Below are 21,799 nucleotides of genomic sequence, written 5' to 3'. Positions count from 1 at the left end.
AGTTGGAGGAAATTCGTAGAGCTACACAGAGGGACCCAGAGCTTCAAAAAGCAATCATCTTCATCAGACAAGGGTGGCCTCGGAGAATGGCAAAGAACTCACCACTGCAAGGTTTTTATGCAGCCAGAAGCCACCTTTCAGAATCAGATGGTCTAGTGCTCTACCACGATCGCATCGTAATTCCTACAGCACTCAGACCCAGTGTCCTTGACCAATTACATGAAGGCCACCAAGGACTAACTAAATGTAGGGAGCGCGCAAGATCAACAGTGTGGTGGCCCAACATTGGACTTCAAATAACACACAAGGTGAGGTCATGCATCTTTTGTAGAGAGCACAAGCCTACACAGCGACGGGAACCCCTTGTGACTACTCCTTTGCCCAATGGCCCCTGGCAAAAGATTGCAGCTGATCTGTGCGAGCTCGAGGGTAGGAACTTTCTTGTCGTTGTTGACTATTTTTCAAGAGACATTGAGATTGCTTCCCTCACTACAACAACAAGCAGACAGGTCATTAACAAGCTCAAACATATGTTCGTTAGATGGGGCATCCCGTTGGAACTGGTCAGTGATAATGGGACGCAGTTCACGTCATCGGAGTTCCAAGACTTCAAACTGAGTTATGGCTTCACCCACACTACGTCGAGCCCTCATTACCCCCAGTCAAATGGAGCTGCTGAAAGAGCTGTCCAAACAGCCAAGTTCATTCTCAAACAGCCTGACCCCTGCTTAGCCTTAATGAGTTACCGCTCTACACCAATTGCAGCAACCGGTGCAAGCCCAGCTCAACTTATGACAGGACGTCAAATCCGCACCACCGTCCCAGTACTTGAACAGACATTGCTGCCCAGTCCAGTCGATAGGGACACGGTGTGCCAACGGGATGCTGCAGCTAAGAACTCTTACAGATTCTTCTACAACCGCAGACATTCAGCTCGTCCACTTCCTGAGCTTCTCCCAGGCCAGGATGTTGTAGTGAAGCTTGACGGGGAAAAGGGGTGGACGACTCCAGCCAAGGTCATCAGTAAGTCTAAAGAGCCGAGATCCTATTTGGTGGAGATGGCGAATGGGAACGTGACTCGCCGCAACAGACGACACCTTCAGCCTGTCCCAGGCACCGCTGATCCTGAGGAGCCGCAGCAGAGCACTGTTCCAGCTACACCGACTACTCCAACTAAAGTGGCGGTTGCTTCCCAAGAACCACCAGTAAGGCAGGCATTGCCAGTCCCTGCCCCGGGGTCTCCTCTCCGCCCTACCACACCTGTGAGAGTGACTTCCAGGGGGCGGGAGATTAAAGTACCTCTCAGATTCAGAGACTGAGACCTATCTCCTTTCTATGTTCTAAGGGCAGAATAATCCCTTATCAGGACTGAGGGTAGTCTACCCCTGTGATGTCCTGCGTTCTGACAACACTGTTTTATGTTGAAAGTACTTTTGTTAAAGGGGGAGATGTTGTGAAATCTGTTTATGTTGTTCTAGTAAGGCTACCATGGGGGCAGCCACTAGAGGTCGCTAGAATACTGTTTTATATATGTTTGCTTCCGGAATTGATGTAGGCACGTACGCTGCTGCTACAATTCAAAAAAAAAGCGGTTTGTGCTTGAGAACGCTGCGTCTTATTGCCTCCGATCATGACAGTGTTAAATAACAACTGCTGATATAGAGCCCCCTCTTCTGGTAATTATCTAGAAATGCAGTAGCTCATTAGCGCCTATAGCTTTCAAAAATACTTTAAATTAAGTTTCTGTTTTTTCCATCACCCACTTATCTAAAATCTCTGACGACAGCAGAGGATTAGATGGTCATCTCTGTGAATTCACACACGACTGGTAGCATAAGGACAGATTTAACCTGAAGGTCATCCACTTACTGAAAATATGGATGTAAAATGATAAGTTCACCGCACTTTGTCTTGAGTTTTAATGATATAACAATACAAGTTCTCAGTCTCCCTCCGACAGGAATGCCTGTGTATTTACCATTTCTGTATCTCGAGGACATCAGCTGGAGCTTTTTAATTTATCTTTTTTCCATGTGTGTATGGTTATTTATTTATTTATTTATGGCACCCTGCGGTTCTTGTTGTAAACAAATTACAGGAAATCATGCAGCAGTGTTTCCAGCAGTATTGGCCTTTTAATAACAACAATAAAAACAGTCCAGAAACCACTGTGGTTCTTAGCCAGAGCAAGCACATACAGTAGTAGGCCAGAAAAAGGAACAATACAATCTGTAAATACACATAATTGAATATAACAACTAAATCCAGGTCGGAAAAACCGGTTGAATGAAAATAACTGAGGTCTACTTGTTTCTCTGATCGGAAGCCGCTCTGTAATCACCCACTTATCTAAAGTCTTTCCTCATCTGTGTTAATGCAGCCGTATGAAGCAGGGACACTAATGTTGGAGAATCCACCCTGGTCCTTAGATCAGCAGCTAGCAGCGTAGCTCAACTGCAGATTTACTGAAAAATACAAGTAACTGATGGGTTTAAACGATATAGTATCAAGACACGATTTATTTTTGCAAAAATGTCTGGAAAAGTCCCGTTTGAAACCAACTTACCATAAGGTCATAGAAAAAACAGGGGAAAAGTCTAACTAAAAAGATAACATGATTCAAAACCTGGAATTTTATTAAGATATCAGCTGGGATAAAGTCTCAAAAACCTGAAACTTTACCCGGAAAAAAAAAAAAAAAAAAAAAACTACGGCAAATCTACTCTCCCTGTTTCAAGCCATTAGCCCATGTGGTGCAAAGAAGAAAACATGGATGGTACATTCAGTTGAAATTCTAGACTTCGTTGTATAGGCCTCTAACCGTGCAAATATCTTGTCTAGTCCAGGAGAACGAAACCAACTCCAACCTTCAAGTTTTAAGTGAACGTCTGGTCCACTGTCACTCATACGTTAGCTTTATTAACATGTTGTAGAACATGCACATGACTGCGAGTGTGACGCTGCTGGGGAGTCCAGCATAAAACAAATGGTTAAAACTGTCATTCAGTTTAAAATGGCCATCGAGCATTAAGGCCACTCCATGTAGGATTAAAGGTCCTTCCTATTGGTCCAGGCTGATGTAACACTTGTTTCGTTCAGTCGCTTCTTTAAAGGGAGGGGTCTCGGAAAAAAATCCTCTGAAGGTGGTAGCTGTAGAAAGCTGAAACGACCCTAAGTGTACAGGTCAGTAGGGGGCCACATCAGTAGTTCTTGAAAATTTGTGAGTCTAAAAAACAAATCTGCTGAGCTACAAGACTGTAACTGAACTCCAAAAATGACCATAAGTCCCAAAAGACAGCGCTCAGCTTTCAGTCGGGCAGGCAGATGGGCAGTTGGGGCTCCCTGGAAAACAGATGGCCAGGTTGTGTTAGCTTATGTAACTGGCCTTCAATGGAAAAGGCCATCTGACACACTCGGATAGACCATCTCGTGTAACCAGGCGAGCAAGTCAGTGAGTGAAGGCGGCCGATAATCAGTCGTTCAGTCGTTGAGACGACGGTCGCACAGCTCCTTGTAGATTCTCTTGCGAATGCGAGGCATGTCGTCCTGACTGAACAGCAGTGGCTGCTTCACAGAGAGGCAGCGGCAGTACTGGTAAATACAAAGATGGACAGTGGTGAGGTTTTTCTTCTGTGTTATTCGCCCTCCAGTGAGAGCGAACAAATTAAATTTGTGTAGAAACTTAAGGCAGGAGAAACGCTCCATATCTATTTTATTTCCTATTCTGCCAGGGAATCGTGAAAGAGATGCATAATCTCACCTCAAGGACAAATACCCCACAGTCGCTGTCGTTCTTCTGCTGAGGAATACCCTGAGGAATAAATCACAGTCAACACTGCAGTTTGCTGTAGTTTGTGGGCTCAACTGTTTGCATATATTTCAGCTGTATTTACATTCATGGCACTTTATAATTTGACTTAGGACATACATACTTCCTGGGAAAAAGAAAAAGTGATGGTAGATATATAAATGCTAATTAAAGGTAACAACAAGAAAAGTCAAAGATTTACGTATGAAAAATAAGCAAATGTTTTCAAACTTCAACTTTCCTGAACTACTCTGGGCAAAATAAATAATCTTCCCTGTTTTCAAAGAGCAAAGGTAAATGGGTGTGTGTTTACACAGGTCTGGGATCAGCGTTACCTTGATTATAGTAATCTTCCAGCCTTTCTGGAAAGCTGTCTGTTTCTTCTCTCTTGCTTCAGACTGAAGGTACTTCATAATGTTCTGATGGGAGGTCACACAGACAGAACCGCTACAGTGATTACGGTGCAGAGATGTAGCATTACAGCACAAGCATGTATTTTAGTACATCTAAAATTCTGCGAGACAGCAAGGTCGGAAACTACATTTATGTAAATGTTCAGGGAACAGAAGATGCTGTGGATTACACAGGTCTGCAACCAAAAAACTGCAAAGGATTTTTTGGCAGTTTCTTACAGACATTTACTCACTGAAGCTGGGAAAAATATTTGAAAAAAATCCATCTCGTCAATTTTTCATGCAAAACTCATGTTTTTAGTGTAGTTAAGTGTACACTTTCCCTTTTTAAACTGAAATCTGGTGTCTGTCACTTGACTAAAAAAAAAAAACCAACAAAAAAACCAAAAAACCAACAAACAAAAAAAACAACAACACACAAACAAAAACATTTTTCTGCATTATAAGGCGCACTTAAAATCCTTTAATTTTCTCAAAAATCAAGCGTTCACCTTATAATCCAGTGCACCTTATGTATGAATTCTGGTTGTGCTTACTGACCTCGAACAGATTTTATGTGGTACACACCCTCAAAAATCTGTCAAAAATGTTTTAGTCCGACTTTGGTAAGCTATGAAGCCACACTGCTTGATGGATTGTTGGAGTCAGGAGCCTCGCGGAGGAATCTGGGTCCTAATCTCTGTCTGCTTCGGGTCCCAAAGTCAAACGAACACTGCGGCATCACTGAGAGTTAAATTCTTTCATCTTTAATAAAAATGATCAGCGTTGCTGCTTTACCAGGTGTAACAATTAAGTTTAACATCCAGGCATCCATGAAAACAGAATTTATGAAGTTTAACTGAATTAGAAGTTAGCAGGAAGTTAGCTCGCTAGCTTCCACCTAAACATGATATAGCATGTTCTGACTGAGAGATTTCTGAAACATTCAAACGTACAGCTCTGCTATCACTTCCAACATAAATGAAGACAGAAAACTAAACAGCAGTGACGTTTGTAGGGTTACTGAAGTTGGGCTAGCTGCTATATAATGATGTGCTACGTGATCGCTAGCGACACAGCTATGTCAGCATAGCATAAACACAGTGAAGCTGGAGGATGAACGCTAACTTTTTTCCACTTGATAAAAGTTAACGTGAGGGTTCCCGATGGTTAGGGACAAATGCAATCGCATGGCAGGATGCTGTAAACGGACCAAACTTCAGTCAGGAGAACAACTGAGATAATCCATCCACAATACGAGGTTAGTCATTAATATACTGCAACAACATGGGAATAGAGCAGCTGTGAGAGGATTCAACAATAATGAGTCAATGGTACGGAAGTGGAGGAAGCAAGAAGAATGAGCTGAGTAAGGTTTGACTTATCTGATTGTTTTTATTCTCTCCATGCGCCTTATGGTCCGAAAAATATGGTATCCAATAATTATTTCTTACATTAATTTAATATTTTTAAGAGCGAGACTCAAGAGAAATACACATAGAAAATGTGAGGAATAGAGGGGGGTCAGTAGGAGGGGGAGGGCACGGTGGGTTTGGCATGTGAGGAGCTCAGATGATCGTGTCCCAAAAGCGAAAGGTAAGGAAATTATGCATAGTTAATTGTAATAAAATATTTATTTTTTCCATCACTGTTGTTCTTTTTCTTCTCTTCAATGTAAACTCCTCCTGTTTTGCAAAAAAAAAAAAAAAAAAAAAAAACTGTACGTGGGGAGGAAAATGGAGATCATTTTTGGAATCAGCACCCTAAAAAAAATATAAAATTTACCAAAAATATTCCATGCAACCACAAACTGATTTGGAGTAAGAATTAAACATAAGCCTTATGATGAATCCCCTGAATTTCTTTAAAAATGAAGAAATTAACTGAACAATGATCTACGGAGCCCAATAATTTATTTGTCTAAAGAGCAGAAAAACTGCATTCCTGCCTCGTTCTCTGAAACTGAGAAACTACAATACAAAACAACATCAACATGCGCAGAGTTGCTCACATCTGTGGTGTGTCTGAACACGATGCCTTGGCTGTCATAGTAGCTGATGGTTTTGGTCGCCATGGTGACCGTGACGAGGGACCAGTGGATTTCTAAATGGATGGGAATTAGCAACAGCCACTTGGAGAACAAGTCGACCTGAAACGATCGCACAAATTAACACACACACACACACACACACACGCTTTGTCAGAAAGGAACACACTACAGGTCAACAATTGTCAATTAACAATTAACAATCAGCAAATAACAAACAAAACTCGAATACTACGATGCAGATTACAGGTTTGAGAATAAAATGTATCTGATTCACTTTCATTGTTTACATTTCCAATAACACACGGGGTGAAAGCAATCATTCAAACCACACATTTGTTTTGTGTCACGCTGTGTGACGCGTGCAGATCAACAACGGATAATATGGAGTGATGGTGAGAGTACGACCATGCAGCGTTTAAAGCTTGGAAGTACTCACATTACTTTGAGTTTGATTCTGTAAAAAGTGACTAAAACATAGCATCCGCCGTGGGAAGAAAACTTCTTTCTACAGCGAAAAATTAAACTTCAGATCTGAGCGAGCAGCGAGCACGCTGCCACAGGGATGTGACCTTCACAGAGAAACCTCCGGATCCCCCCACTGACATGTTGCTGTGTCTTACTTGCGTCTATTTGAAAGACTGCGTGTAAACACAAAACATTATTTTAGTTTATGTGCTGGAATATGCAGAAAATAGGTTTAAATATTAAACAAATTTCTTCAAGTCAGAGAATGTTGCATATAATTTAATTTTTGCTTAATGCATAAAGTTAAAAGATTAAAAATAATAAAGTTAAAAAGAGACTTTTTCATTTGATTCAGTTTTATGTGACGGATTATGGAGAAAAATAGATTTGGGCTGAAAGGTCTATTGCTTTATTCAGGTTCTATATCATGTTTTTAAAAAGTAACTAAGTAATAAACTAACTAATTACTTGTGAAAATAAGTAATCCGTAAAGTAACCGGATTACTTTATTGGAGAAGTAACCAGTAATTAGCAACTAATTACCATTTTCAAGTAACTTGACTCAGTTTCACTTTAGAGTGTAGTGCTCCACCTTTCCTGGAAACCAGGCTGTGGTTTGTATTTAGATGATGGTTCTCAGCAGGAGCACCCAGACCCGACAGAAACATTTAAAGTAACTGAATCTAGTTTCCTGCAGCTTCCAGTAAAAACTGATTCCAATGAAGCCAAATGTCCTTACTTTCTTGGTCCATCTCTTCACGCCATCGTAACCTTTGGCCACAAGCTGCTTGTGGAAAAAGCTGTTGAAAAAATGAACCTAAGAGAAAGAAACAGTAAAAAAAAAAAGAATATTTAGATTTCTAGATTCTCAAAAATAACCAGTGACTATTTTTTTTTTTTTTTAAACAACCATAACCCTACAAACACACTCAGCCTTACCTTGTGCTCCGTAGCCTCCATAATGAGTTCTCCATACATGTTGATAATCTGACATGCAAAAAGGTAACGTGATATCAGTACTGAAGGTGTAATACAGTTACAGCTCCTCATTAGGAGGAATACTGTATTCCTCTCTTTACCTGATCATTGAGCCAGTTCTGTTCCTCCAGTGTGCCGAGGTCCTCCAGCCTTAGTGTGTGTTTATTATACGTGACCATGAAGCCTGCCACAGGAGCAGAAGACAGCCCCGACTTGTACCGAGACATCTCCCTTTTGATGTCCAACCCACTAAAACACAGACACACACGGAGAAAAAAAAAATCCTAATAAAACTTCTGTATATGAGGTTCATCTATTTATTTAGTGACAGTCTAAGAAACAAGAGAGAGAATAATGCTGAAAAAGACAACAGAAACTTCTAGAAGAAGACGGATGCTAATGTAAGCAGCTGATTTGTCTAAATCCTGTTGGACCAATAAAGCATTATTCAAACAGGGATGGTTTGCCATCAAGCATCATCATCACCATGATGAGTATTGAGCCAGTCCTCATTTCTTTATATGAAAACATCAATGGAAATATAGCAAGACAAAACCAGAGTTTGTACAGTTCTAACAAACTTGTGAGTCAATATTTGGTAAAAGAAAGCAGAAGTAAGCAGTCAAAGTGAAGACCTTCAGAAATCCTAGAAAACTTTTGTTCTTGACCTCTTTAAGAATTACAAGAAAGACTCCACGGAAGCAAAATATGAAGAAAGGAGGAGTGGCTCAACACTTCGTTTCTCAACAACGCGTTTTAGTTTCCTCACTGCAGTTTGGGCAACTGTCTCAAAAGTGCAGCTTATCTACATTAATAACCGTCAGACAGGTGAAATCAAACTGAGTTTGTGCCAACCTGTTGCTGAGGTCACACTTGCTCTCCTTCTTCAGGTGTTCCCGGACATCAGATTCACTGAGAGGAATGAAACTGCCGTATTTTATATAGAAGCTCTCCAGAAACTCTAAAACAGAGAAAGTCGTCATTAAAGTGATTATGTGCCCCAGTGTGTTTGGTTTTTAATCCGAGACCAGCTAACACAGAAATCTTATCTAATGCAGGGAATGCTACTTTTTTGACAGTCTTGTTTCCTAGTTTACCTGCAAGCCTCAGTAATGTCAACAAAATGCTGTCCTGGAGCATTTATGTTGTTTCAAAATTTTAAAAGAGGAAAAAAAATAAACATTTATTAAAAATTAACTTTGCTCATCCTTTTTGTTGAACAGAAAACTACCTAACCAGAAATGGATTATACAAGCGACCAAATCAACACATGCATTTAGTTCTCCTTCTGGGAGATAAGAAAATATGTCATGAATGATTAATTATGTATAAACATGAGCTTAGATCAAATGTGTGCACATTAACACTTACTGGACAAGGCCAGGAATGTTTTATGGATCTTTTATGACATAAAAAAAATGCTGATGCCCTCAGCAGTCGCTTCTTTGTGTGTAAAACATCAATCATTTACCAAACGGAGAGGGTGATGAATATATTCACGCTCAGGCATGGTTTCGCACCGTGAACCCTAAACCACATCTTACCATGGATGGTATCAGTAAGCTGCTCCAGACTCTCCTGATGCTGCATCGTTACATCTGTGTTTTCTGACCGATTCTCGTGCATCATTTCATCCATCTGGTCTTTCTCCCAGGTGCCAGGCTGACAATACAGTCTGTGGTCACTTAATGCCCCGCCGTGTTGGTTGCTGCTCACTGTAACAGGGCAGTAGTCTGGTGGAGGAACCACAGCCGGATGAGAACTGTCCACCTCCATAGTTGTAGATCCACGGTTGTGGTCTGCTGGTGCCGTAACATTTCCATTGGACAGCGCTACCAATAAAGCAACTCGGTCTGTTCCGTCGGGGACTTGATCCACCTGCATCTCAGAGTCAAGGTCCTGAGTTGTTCCTGATCTCGAAGCGTGGCCTGACTGCCATGAGATGGACAGCTGTACGTTTCCAGGGTCGGTCACAATCATGTTGCTTTCCTCTCCTTCTCCGTCGGTGTCAGACAGGTCTACCGTCTCGCCGTTTCTAAGTGGACAATTAACTGAGCTGGGGTCATTCTGGTCCCCGTGATGCATCTGTGCATCTTGAATTTCCCTCTGCACCACTGATGGAGCCAAGGCCTCGGTTTTAGAACAGACAGCAGCACCACCTGTATCTCCCTTTTTAACTTCAGTGTTAATGTCCATATTCGATGCGCTTGCGGCTTTCATCATTTCCCTTCCTTGACCTCTAACCACTAGTGACCCCACGCCCACAGTACCTATCAATCGGACATCTGCACTCTTGTCATCCCCACCTCTTTTTTCTACTACATCAGATGCCGCGGAGCTGTCTATCAATGCATCCTCCTTTTTATGCGCATCTCCTTTCTCTGGAATGACACAGTTCCTTAGGGATTCTTCCTGCAAGGGGACGGTGACAGCCTTGGCAACAGGCGTATGTGACTGTGTATTAGCCAGTGCAACAGCCATTTGCACCTTATCTTCATCGTTTACTTCCCCCTTGGTCAAATCAAAGCTCTTGATATGCGTCAGCTGGTCCACTTTCCTTTTAGGAGTGACCCCAGGGTCCCTGCCGGCCACCCTTCCTCTTCCTCTCCCCTTCCCCGAGGTTCTGACATTGTGCCCCGTTCTGTTGGGGCCACAACAGTCACAGGACTTTGGAGTCCTCTTCCTGCCCGATGTGCGGCCATTGACTGGGCCGGGAACAGGTGTTGGTGTCTGTGTAGAAGACCAGACTGATTCCTGGCTTGACTTAGTAGTTAATGCTTTGGCTGGGATTACAACAGGCTGCTCTGTATCAGCAGGAGTGCCGGTCTGAGTCAGACTGGAGTTGGAGGTAAGGCCTGCGGTGAGGAGTTTAGTGGGGGACTGGGTTTGGTCCTGATCTGTAGTACCTCCAGATGGAGGGACTAAAGGAGGTGCTGTAGTTAAATGAGGTGATGCTGACGGTGTTGTGTTCATTGGGGAAGCAGAGCCGCTGTGAACCATGACGTCCTCCTTTGGCTTCTTAACCCCATCCCAATACCCGCTCTCTGCTCTCCTGTCCTCGCTTCCCTTTTGGTTTGTTGGACCGGCAGTATAACAGCCTTTCTAGATGTTATGCTCTCGCTTCCCTTTAGGTGTTCTTCTAGCCAGCACGTTTGCCATTGTTCTTAAGCCTTTCCAACCATAGATGGTATTGATGACAGCAGACATGAATGTGCAGGTTGGACACTTTTCTGTGTGTTATAATACCGTCATGGTCCCCTAATTGGTAGAGAAGAAAAAAAGGAGAGAGGAAAAGTCTGTTTTTGCTCATTCATCTGCGAGGCTCAACTTCAACAAACACGTTTATATCAGCAGAACAAACGCAGATAAAAGCAGCCCTACAATATAACAGCAGGTGGGATTTCAACTGTGGCAAAGAAACCAAAACAATTAAAAAGATACACACATCGCAGTGCACAGAAAATAAATCAGGCATACAAGATGTGCATCAAATAAAATTTGCCCTAGCTTGTCTCACTAGGAGGAGCGTTCCTTGTTCTGTGCACACTGACTGTTTTAAGTCAGGGAGCAGCTGGAAGCTGCCTCTATCTCAGCCCTCATCTTTAGTGTCACCTTCTGTCACACCAACCCTACTGCACGTCCTCCTTCACTACAGGAATCTGCACTGCGGTCTTTCTCTTTTCCTCCTGCACAGCAGCTCCATCTTTAGCATCCTTGCCGAGCGCATCCTCGATCCCTGCTTTACACATGTCCAAACTATCTCATGTTCCTGACGCTGAAAAACTGACAAATTAAGCTCAACATAATTCACTAAAATGATTAAGCTGGTCTCATGGGATACACCACAGGACTCTCCTTCAACTTGTAAACCTTTTTTTTTCCACTCTTGCTACCATCCTTCTACCAAAAATCACAACTGACACTCATCACCCACCCTGCCCTGTCTGCAGTCTCTTTTTCACCCGTCTTTTGCAGTGTGCATTGCTTACATGGGTATTTTAAGTCGTCCACCTTCACTCATACACCTGTATCCCTCCAATTCACAAATGTGGAGAGAATTGTTAATGATCAATTTCCAGGGACATGTAAACATCAACAGTCTTAAGATGACACAGGGCAATTTCTCTGCCTGATACTATAAATAAAAAAACTTTGAAACTTCAAAAAAAAGAAAAAAAAAAACTAGATGAGACTGGGCTGGAGGCCAGTGTACTCCTAGTTCTGGTCTCGGGCCTGAATAAATGGGGAGGCTTGCATCGAGAAGGGCATCCTGTGTAAAAATCTTTCTAAAATCAAACATGCGGAACATCAAGAAGGAGATTTCTATACAGGGTCGGTCAGGGCCTGGGTTAAAAGCGACCGTTTCCCAGTGCTCGTAGAAACTGGGCTACTGTTGGCCGAAGACAAAGGAAGAGGGAAGGAGAAAGGCATGTTCAGAAAGGCAGGTGTGTGGGAGTGAAAGTAGGGCCTTTAAATATAGGTACTATGACTAGTAATGGTTTTGACATGTACAGAGAAGAAATACTGGACATATTGGACAAAGGATGGAGCTGCCAGGAAGGAGGAAAAGGTTCATGGATGCAATGAATGAGAGGATTGGTGTGACAGAGGAGGATGCTAGGGACGGGGTGGGATGGGGACAGAGGAGGATGCTAGGGACGGGGTGGGATGGGGGCAGATGATCCCTTGCTATGACGCCTAAATTGAGGACCCAAGAAGAAAAAAACCGAAAACAGGCACTTTGATTATTTATCCGCTTGATTACAAAGCATCTGAGTACATCGCTGTTTGATTAACAGGTGGTTTGATGGTCAGACAGGATTCACTTGTTGTTACAGCGCGCCGTTACTTTTTTCCACAAATACTAAGCACATGACTAACATTGCATGCTACTGTGCTCTTAAAGTTAATGCTGCCTTTTAAAACAGTACCATGTGGCTTAGGGAAACTCTGAGCGTGACATGAATTAGCAACTACACAGGGAGAAATTGCTGTCGTTACAAATGCCTGGTAAAATTCACTTACGTTATTAAGTTAAATGAAAACTGCTCCGTTAGCTGCTCCCACAAACGGAGCAGTCCGCACATCATTCAGCAGTATAGCGCACCACCAAATTATTTAACGGGTGGCATGATATGACGTTGCACAAAGTTCTGCACAAGTTTGTCATTGCGCTCAAGCGAGCTAAGTTAGCTAGCTGCAGCCAAAGCACAGGCGAAAACACAAAGCAACGACTACACACATTTCCTCCATTTTCAAGAGGAAGTTGGGGGCGCAAAAAGACAAAGAACGAGCTGCGAGTCATTACTCGAAGTCTGCCGGATCTGATGAGCCAAACCACAGCAAGAAGCTACAAGAAACATATTTCTACTATACCTTGTCAGTCAAACAACAAACTGAGTTTTGTCTGGCCACGATTTGCACAAACAACAATCAAAGCTGCCGTCGCTCGTTGATTGCGTCACTGCTTCGGGGGCGCTTCGGCTGTGTCCGGAAGCTGTCGCGAAGCATCCTTCAGATTTCAGAGTCTCTCTTTTTATTTCATTTCTACCGCGATGCAAGAGACAAAAGCTTTATTTTATTTATTTAATTTGATTGCATTTTTTTGTTTTTATCTTTATGTTTTATTTATTTATTTTTATTGTTCATGTTCAAAAACTTTACGTCCATAGTTTTTTTTTTATTGACAGACGTAAAGTCTGTCAATAAAGATTGATTGACGACAAAAAAGGGGTAATGTTACAAAAGCTCCTGTTTTAACAATACGGTGAACATTTTATTGTTCGTTGTGTACATTTGACGCGGTTCATACCTGAGGGCATATTTAGATAAATAAACTGTAGTTGTGGTGGGTCATACTGATTTTCATGTCACTGAAATAAGTATTTGATCTCCAACAACCCTACCTGAATTCTGGCTCCCACTATGTTTCCTCGTGGCCCACAGGTTACAGTGAATCAATCAGTAAACTAGTTAATTAATACAGATACTGATGATCTAAACCTGTTACCTGTATAAAGCACACCTGTCCACAGAATCAATTTCTTCTTTTCTGGCCTCTTCACCACCTGCACAAAGGTGGAATTGGCTCCAAGACCATAAGCAAGAAGCTTGGTAAGAAGGTGTCAGCTGTTGGTGCAGTTACAGGGAAATACAAGAAATATAAAATGACCATCAGTCGCCCTCACTCTGGAGCTCCATGGAAGATCTGGCATCATGGGGTGCGGATGATCATGAGAAAGGTGGTGGTTCAGCCCAAAACTATCCAGGAGGACCTTGTTAATGATCGGTGACCACAGTCATCAAGAACACCATTATGGTCAAGGGGTCAAGAAGGCACGCGCACAAGCCCATCTTAAGGTTGCCAGTGAACATCCAGATGATCCAGAGAAGGCTTGGGAGAAAGTGCTGCGGCCAGATTAAACCAAAATCAAGCTCTCTGGCATCAACTCTAGAAGAGATTATATTAATTATATGATTATAACACAAAGAAGCATTGAGGGGCCATGTGCATGGGCGAGAACATCCTTCCCTCAGCCAGAGGAGTGAAGATGAGTCATGGATGGGTTTTCCATCATGACAATGGCCCAAAACATACGAGCACAGCAACAAAAGAGTTGTCAGGCAGCAGCCAGTAAACCCTACAGGATTTAGAGAGCTTCTGAAAAGAGGAGTGGGTCAAAATCCCTCCTGAGATGTTTGCAAACCTGGTGACCAACTACAAGAAACATGTTACCGATGTCCTTTGCAATAAGAGTTTCTCCATCAAGCGCTAAGTGATGTTTTGCTTGGGGATTAAATACTTAGTTCACTCAATGACGTGTAAACCAGTTTATAACATTTATGGAATTTTTTTTCTTTCTTTTTGGTTTATTTTCTATCTCACTCCATTAAAACGAAACTCCCATTAAAATTAAAAGTTTTGTAATCATGGTATTGATGGTGTGGTGTAAAATTGATTTCATTGCAATTTTCGGTAGACCTTAAATGAATTTTTCAGCCCTGTAAATGTTCCTGTCAACTCCTGCACTTACAAAGCTTCGTTAAGGCAAATCCACTGTGAGCCTGTAACATGAAAAAATAAATAAATAAAACCAGCTGATTCTGGAATAATCAGTTGGGACATATTCACTGAATTTTCAAGAAATGACCGATGTTTAGCAAAAACTGAGCATGCTAGCCAGACAGAAGTGAATCTGCTCCCTGCCAAGTTTCCTGATGAGCCTGAAGAAGTTACTGTTTATTTTATTCGTTCTTGCAGTCGATCGATGTAAAACATATAAACGGCTTAACCTGCAGAAATTTCCCCCCTTGAAATATTAATGACAGCTTGGTTATAAAAGCTGATTAGTTATTAATCAGCTTTTATAAACAATCTGTTATTAGTGAAGGAACACAGACTGCGACCTTTGGACAATATGAGGTGACAGTTAATGCACAATCAAATTTAAACGTGTTTAAACTCTGTAACAACATGACTCTAAGGCAGATGAAGCTACAGCACGTTTTCCTGGACTGAAACATTTATTATACTTTACTTTGCACTGTTTAAATTAAACTAATACCTCTAAAAGCTTTGGACTTAATGTAGTTACTGTTATTACTGATTACCCAGCTGGTGTCATCTGCAGTGATAAAACCTAGAGGATTCGATATCACCATTAAATAGCTCAGACTTCACGGTTACAGTCAACATTTGCTCTCTGCTTTCACAAACGCTATGAGCATCATTATGAACATCATCATCTTTCATATTTACCACATCAGTGACACAACATATACCATATTTTTATCATCTTTAATTACAAAAAAAAAAGAAACAGAAAACAATAAATAAATCTACCAGTCAAAAAAAGTAAAAGCTTAAACTACAAATTATGAACAGGAAAAGGTTACATAAGAGAATATTAACTTACTGGTTGCACACCAGCAGTTTCCAACAGACTCAAAGCAACAATCTGACTTTTAACAAAGGAGTCTGACGACCACAGATGTAGCTACGTTAGCTTTCATCGTTTAATGAAATGGGCGTACTATTATGTAAAAAATTATTCACACAGCCCGGATTTGGTCGAACAATTACATTTACAAAAGTAAAAACAAGCAAACAAACAAACAAGTTTAAAACATACGGACAAAATATGAAAATGTCTGAGTTTACATTAAGACCGCACTAACCTCAGAGATTATGCAGCAGATTATGCATCGAGATATAACAGTCGGCCTGTTGTTGCTATACATAACTTATTGTACATAAGGTCAGTGCTATGTTTTCTCTACTAGCATGATCAAAAACAACAGACACACAGAGTCTCCGTCCAAGTGTCATTTGGCTCGAGTGACATAAGCTTTTTAGACTTTATGAATCTCATCTTTATCCAAACGCAGCCGTGCGAGAAGTCTCAATTTTCACAGACATGAGAAAAATAAAACAGGGATGTGGTTGTCAGTACCAACACAAACTGGCACCATGTATATGTACAGTTGATATTAAATTCTTACAAAATAATAAAGGCTCATGCTGTTAACCATTAGAGCAAGCCCGTAACCTTCATAATCTTTGGAAAGTGATTCGATGAGAAAAAAAAAAAATACAAAAGAGAAAATATCTTTAATCTGAGAGGAATCTAAATTTCAGAGATTAACGTTCTTTATTTTATAGTTTAAGTCATGTTCCCTTAGTGCACAGTGGAAGACTACAGAAAAGTAGACGCTTTTGTAAGTGATGGTGGAGGTGCTGCAGCTGGAGCCTGCAAGAAAAGATCGGCACAGGTAAGAGAACAAAAGAGGAAAGATTTTCAAAATGTGAACGTTTCAGAGAAAAAAATAAATCGTGCTTATGTGATTACCTATTAAAGCGTTGTGTTGATAGCTGGAGTATATATGGTCTTGGAGACTGCGGCGCCACTGCTGCCCCCTGCTGTTAGCACCTGGAGCTGCAGCTGGTAAACGCTGTCGGCCTGGAGACCAAAGACTGTCACCGACCTCTGAGACTGCGGAGGAAGAAGAAAGTTCACAAAAAAAGAATCTCACTAAAGTAAAAGCATAAATAGGATGAAATGTTAAATGAAGAGGCCAAACCTAACACTTTTTTTCTTTTTAAATGGTAACAATGGCTCTCACCTCCAGGTTCATCACTTTACAGCACTGCTTACTAAGCCATATCAACCTATCTATCACACAGTGGGTCACAGTTATATTCTCTAAGAGGCAAAAAATGTTGGTAAGCACTGTAGTTTTAAGCACAGGATGTTTCAATAGACATTTGTTGGGGACTACTTTCAGGCATGTGTGTGATATTCTAGCAACTAAACAACTAAAAAAATAATAAATTACAATCAACGGCGTGTGTCATTGATGGGTTTTTAACAGTAAGCTCTGAAGTCTGGTAATGTTTATTATAATTTTTTACTGAGTGATTATTTTTTTTGTTCATTTCATTTTTGATTCCCCAAAGCTCAATTCTCTAAAAGACAAAGGCAAAAAAGAAACTGGACATGAAACTGCTTTTTGACTCACACAAAAACACAAACACACCGTCTCTAGTCATTTTCCTCGATAGCTGTCACTATCTACGCTTTCGCTTTGTCTCACCGGTGCGATAGTCTGTGTCTGGGAGATGAGCGTGTCTTCCAGTCCATCGGTTTTCCCCGAAACCTCTGACTGAAGCGTCCAGGTGAACTGGAAACCCTCGACAGCTGTCGGGTGAAGCGCGTGCTGGGACAACCTCCAACGAAAGGTGGCGAGCAGAGTACCGTTGACCTGTTGGAAGTCTGCGGTCAGTCGTTCTGGACGCAGTACTACCTTTCTGCCTGACAGGAGGCGCTCTGATGCAAAGGAAAGCCAAAACATTATCTGAATGATTTCAAACCATGTTAAATTAAGGAGTTTGATTATAATGACAATCATGTGAATTGAACAGTTAACCGAGTGCATGCAAAAAAGGCTGTTTAGCAAAATTACTTGAATGTTGTGAGATTATGTGGTTTTTCAGTGCTTGTATTCAAACTGATCATCAAAAAGGTATTTTAAAAAAAGGATTAGTGAACACCACGAATGCATCTGTAAATAGTTACCCCTACCCTCAGTGTTGCACGGAAAACTTTTGCCTCCCCTGACCCTGACAGAGGAGCAAGTCGGGGTTGTAAGCCAGGCAACAGCCTCTGACCGTGGGTCAGCTTTCAGCGCCACAGCAACCCGGTACTTACAGGCGAACAGCAAGCCTGTGATGGTGTGATGAGTGCCCTGGAGAGAGGGGAAATTTTAAAAAAACAGGAAATGTTTATAGTTATAGTTAAAACTGACACACATATTACTCCTATTTTTGTCTCCACACCTGTCTCATAAGCAGCTTGTAATATAAAAAGTGTATCGAGTATTTCTTAGAGACACAATACACACACACAGAGACTGAACTGTACTGCTCCATAGAAGTGCACTTATTCATGTTATGATGATGCAATGTGATGTCTAATCCACGCATATACACACAGTTGCAGTTACAGAATAACAACACATCTTTACAGTGTTCAGCCCCCACCCGTGTGCGTATACCTGCACCGTAGTTGTTCTCTCCGTGCTTGTCACATTAGTGCTGCAGGTATGCGGTCGCCACCTCAAAATGTACGGCCCAGCCTGTCTCTGTCTCGCTGTTAGTGAAAAGACCAAAGAGTTTACTTTTTGTGTGTAAAAACTAATGATATAGAAAAATAAATGCTTCTTTTGTCAACTTTTTTTAACTTCTTATCAGCTTGATTTGAAGAATTAACTGTTGTTTTTTCTGCGACTTCAACATTTCAGTGAGTGGAATCGAGTGTAAAAACCAAAATCACCCATTTGAAAGTGATTAAGCCTTAAGTCAGGGGCTGGAAGGCTCGGCTTACGCTAATTCGAGTTACTACAGTGGACCTGTGGGATTATCTGACACATAATAAAGCTTAGAGCCGACTGACTCTACTCTTATTCAAGTTGAATATTTTTATAATCTTCTCAGGAGTGTGTTCAGTTGTTTAGTGTTTCTAGACCAACTCACCATGCTGAGGCCACTTCCAGAACACCTTCACCTGGAGCTGGTTGTTATGGTAATGAGGGGCGGCGACCTCCAGCCGCAGGTTTCCGAGGGCGACGGGGCTCAGAGGGGTTTCAGGGTGAGGGAGAGAGGAGGAAAGCGGGAGGTCAGAGGAAGAAGGCGAGAAAGAAGAGAGCGAAAGAGAAGAAGGAAGGGAGGATGAAGATGAAGAGGAAGAAGAGGGGAGCTCATTGGAGAAATCATCACCTTTGGTCGAGTCTGGTCGAGTCAGGTCGAGAGGACGGAAAAGAGACGGAGGAAAATAACTCAGCGTAAAACTTTACTTTTGTGTGTCTCCAAATTGTTTTCTCTGTGGATTGCATATTGACCATGTGCATGTTTTGTGTATACAGACCTGTTACACAGTACAGGGAACTTACACTGTGGAATTATCATAAACTGGTAATGAGACTGCAGCTGTAGCTAGCGGAAACACTCCTTGGCCTAACTGACCCTCATTAGGGATGAGCAAACAGCTAATGAGCTAACAGCTAACAGAGACTATGTAAAAATATTAATACTCCCAAATTATGAATGGCAGTATGTTCCATATAAAGTTGTTGGTATGTGGTTTGGTAATAGAGCTGCAGCTGGCTATAATCCTCTGCTGAGCTGACCCGATAGGTCACCTATAAATACCTCTGTTGCCTGGAAGACCATTAACATCACCAACTTTCCACTGTACTCTGTGTTTAAACAGTGCAGCTGTATGTAGACAGAATATGTCGAGAGTCAGCAAACGAAGCAGCTCTGAACTTACAGGAAAATCATTAACTCAATAACGTATGGCTCTGCTAACAAACAGCTTCTGTGGACTGTGCTGCATAAGTAGTATTTCCTAATGTCATGACAAGCTAACAATGACATATTCAAAAATAAGTAACTAATAATTTATGGCTTTCTTGCTGAATCGCAACAACACTAAAGTCTAAACTTGGCCAGGAAGGCTGCATTTATTTAGCACCTCTTATATTTGTAATGTTTATTTCCACATGACAAAAACTCTCCAAAATCCACTGAAGGCTCGATGGTAATCATCCAAACTGTTGAGAGAGATGGCTTGGATTTATGGTAAACTATGTAATGCAAATGCACAAACATTTACACCTAGAAATAATTACTTAAAATGAACTACAGCTGTGAGAAGCAGTGGCGCTGCCATGCACTCTCACACACTCAAGTCCCACCACAAAAAAAGCACATTTATACTTGACTCAAATTAAATGAATGCTTCAGACGTTTTGGGAAATTTGCTTTCTTGCTGACAGTTGGAGGCTCCAGGATGGCGCTTGCACATAACCCCACCCCTCTGCACAATTTTACTCTTTTTGCATTGAAGAAATATACTTGGCATCTTCATTGTAAAGTCAAATCACCTGGCTCCACAGGACAGCTGTTTGCTTTCATTACCTGCATGAGGGATGGTAGTGAAGACAAGCTGTGCTCTAGGACTCTTCAGTCTCTTCTGACCCCAGTAGGCCACCGTCTGGACAGAGAGCAGGTAGGAAGTTGCAGGCGGTAGACCGTGCAGCCACACTTCACACTGCGCCTAAAAGACAGGAATAGAAAGACTGATTATAGAGACGGATTTTGTCTTTTTTTGCACATCTAGTCCAACAAATGAGCAACTTTTCAGTCTGTACTGCTGCAGATTTACTAGCTAAATCTGGACAGGGATCACGTAAAGAGTGACACCATCATAAAAATGCTGAAGAACACTAACAACACTAACGCTGCAGACGAGGTCCAAGAAAACCTGCTAACTTTGATACGTCGTCAGCATCATCGCCATAGAAACCCCAGTTGTGTCACCCTCTCCATGGTCCCTCCTCAGGACTGACAGTCCAGGCCTGTTCTGCATTAGCCTGCTGTTTGACTGACAGCTCGTTAACAGGCTCTCAGTCAATCAGGTCTGTTTGTCTGTGTGGACTGGTACTAGTCACAACAAAGAGATGATTGCATGATAAATCTGCGTGTGTGTGCTTCCTGCACACAAAGTGGGGTAAAAGGATGTCCATTACCTTCGAGATAGACAAAACATGTGCCTTGTACAGCTGTGTGTGTGTGTGTGCGTGTGTGCGTGTGTGTGTGTGTGTGTGTGTGTGCATGTGTGTGTGTGTGTGTGTGTGTGTGTCGTTTGTGTAGCGGATAGAGCGAGAGACGTTTGGAATAATGTCAGTGGACATTACATGTAAGAAAGCTATGAACCATATATTTAAAAGCACTGATTCAGCAGAGTCTTTTTCACATTCGAGTACTTCCTCTGAATTCCCCACTTTACCACGAGGTTTAAATGCTAGCTTTCTCCACTACTGCAGAAATTCCTGATTGACAGGATATGTGTTTTATCCCAATCCTGGGAATATAACATGTTGTGCTCACAGACTGCTTTCTGTGATATGAAAACAGTTTCACACAGCATAGCTATGATAGCTATGTTGTTCTGGGTCCTACCTACCTGTTGTGATTCTGATTTGTGTGTATGTGTGTGTGTTTGTAGATGCAGCTGCAAGTAGGAAACACTAGTTAGGGGGGGGCTCATTTAAATTCCAGACCTCCCAGCCAAGCAGAACAGAGGACCAGACTACAGATAAATGGCTCCACCAGGCTCAGTCTGGGATCGCCATCACTACTTAGGATAGCTACGTCCATATAAGTGTGCCGCACTTTGATGTTTATGCTTGAGCTTTTTGTCTGAAGTAAATGTTAACATCGTACTTCAAAAAGAGGATCTAAAGCTGAAGAGTCTCGTACAAGTACTGTGTTTACCATTTGGAGGAAAAAATGTTCAGTCAGTCCACAGGCTACCGTACCTGTTACGTCAAAGCTATAATATCTGTGTTATTTACTGTGATTATGGGTATTTTGGTACTGCTGACTGGACTTAACTGCATCATAAGCGTATTACATCATCATCATCATTCCTATAATCAGGATAAGAAAATCCTCCCCTTTAAGTATAACGGCTGCATTAAATATAATTTAAACAGCACATTTCAAAAAATCTTTCACAAGTTAGAAGTCACTGAATTAAGCAA

At 41.7% G+C, this 21,799-nt stretch overlaps 2 protein-coding genes across 6 annotated transcripts in view; both read right to left on the bottom strand.

The window, feature by feature from the left end:
- Positions 1–2,110: 2,110 nt before the first annotated feature.
- On the bottom strand, positions 2,111–13,196 carry LOC100693244 (sentrin-specific protease 5). Of its 4 annotated transcripts, none has more exons than XM_003445116.5 (10): positions 13,070–13,196; positions 9,238–10,951; positions 8,549–8,654; positions 7,795–7,942; positions 7,655–7,702; positions 7,455–7,532; positions 6,212–6,349; positions 4,144–4,227; positions 3,761–3,811; positions 2,111–3,591 (listed from the first exon to the last, which is right to left on the bottom strand). In XM_003445116.5, the coding sequence occupies exons 2-10, from the start codon at positions 10,691–10,693 to the stop codon at positions 3,481–3,483; spliced, it is 2,220 nt and encodes a 739-aa protein (XP_003445164.1). In that variant the 5' UTR covers positions 10,694–10,951; positions 13,070–13,196; the 3' UTR covers positions 2,111–3,480. The 4 variants fall into 4 exon arrangements, 3 of the variants coding, with proteins under 3 accessions (XP_003445164.1, XP_025755467.1, XP_013126726.1); XM_025899682.1 differs by lacking the exon at positions 13,070–13,196 and adding an exon at positions 12,719–13,028; XR_003214563.1 differs by having other exon boundaries at positions 3,577–3,591; positions 4,144–4,933.
- A 2,276-nt stretch (positions 13,197–15,472) lies between these two features.
- The window catches only part of anos1b (anosmin 1b), a 48,106-nt gene continuing 41,779 nt past the window's right edge, over positions 15,473–21,799 (bottom strand). For both annotated transcript variants that reach the window (XM_025899863.1, XM_005451834.4), the window contains exons 9-15: positions 20,172–20,310; positions 18,726–18,980; positions 18,248–18,342; positions 17,776–17,938; positions 17,288–17,520; positions 16,543–16,686; positions 15,473–16,443 (exon numbers count right to left, since the gene is read on the bottom strand). In XM_025899863.1, coding sequence (XP_025755648.1) covers positions 16,546–16,686; positions 17,288–17,520; positions 17,776–17,938; positions 18,248–18,342; positions 18,726–18,980; positions 20,172–20,310 — 1,026 coding nt within the window. In that variant the 3' untranslated portion in view covers positions 15,473–16,443; positions 16,543–16,545. The remainder of the gene's footprint in view (positions 16,444–16,542; positions 16,687–17,287; positions 17,521–17,775; positions 17,939–18,247; positions 18,343–18,725; positions 18,981–20,171; positions 20,311–21,799) is intronic.

This window comes from Oreochromis niloticus, linkage group LG17, assembly GCF_001858045.2.
Source record: "Oreochromis niloticus isolate F11D_XX linkage group LG17, O_niloticus_UMD_NMBU, whole genome shotgun sequence".
In the NCBI taxonomy this organism is placed as follows: domain Eukaryota; kingdom Metazoa; phylum Chordata; class Actinopteri; order Cichliformes; family Cichlidae; genus Oreochromis; species Oreochromis niloticus.
Note: the sequence above shows the minus strand (reverse complement) of the source record. Positions and strands in the feature narration are given on the sequence as shown.

Excerpts from the sequence above, each read along its gene's own strand:
- LOC100693244 (XM_003445116.5), bottom strand. The coding sequence starts at position 10,693 with ATGGTTCACAGCGGCTCTGCTTCCCCAATGAACACAACACCGTCAGCA. Across the intron at positions 7,703-7,794 it reads AGAACTGGCTCAATGATCAG|ATTATCAACATGTATGGAGA; the intron begins GTAAAGAGAGGA and ends TTTGCATGTCAG. Across the intron at positions 3,592-3,760 it reads GTGGGGTATTTGTCCTTGAG|TACTGCCGCTGCCTCTCTGT; the intron begins GTGAGATTATGC and ends TGTATTTACCAG.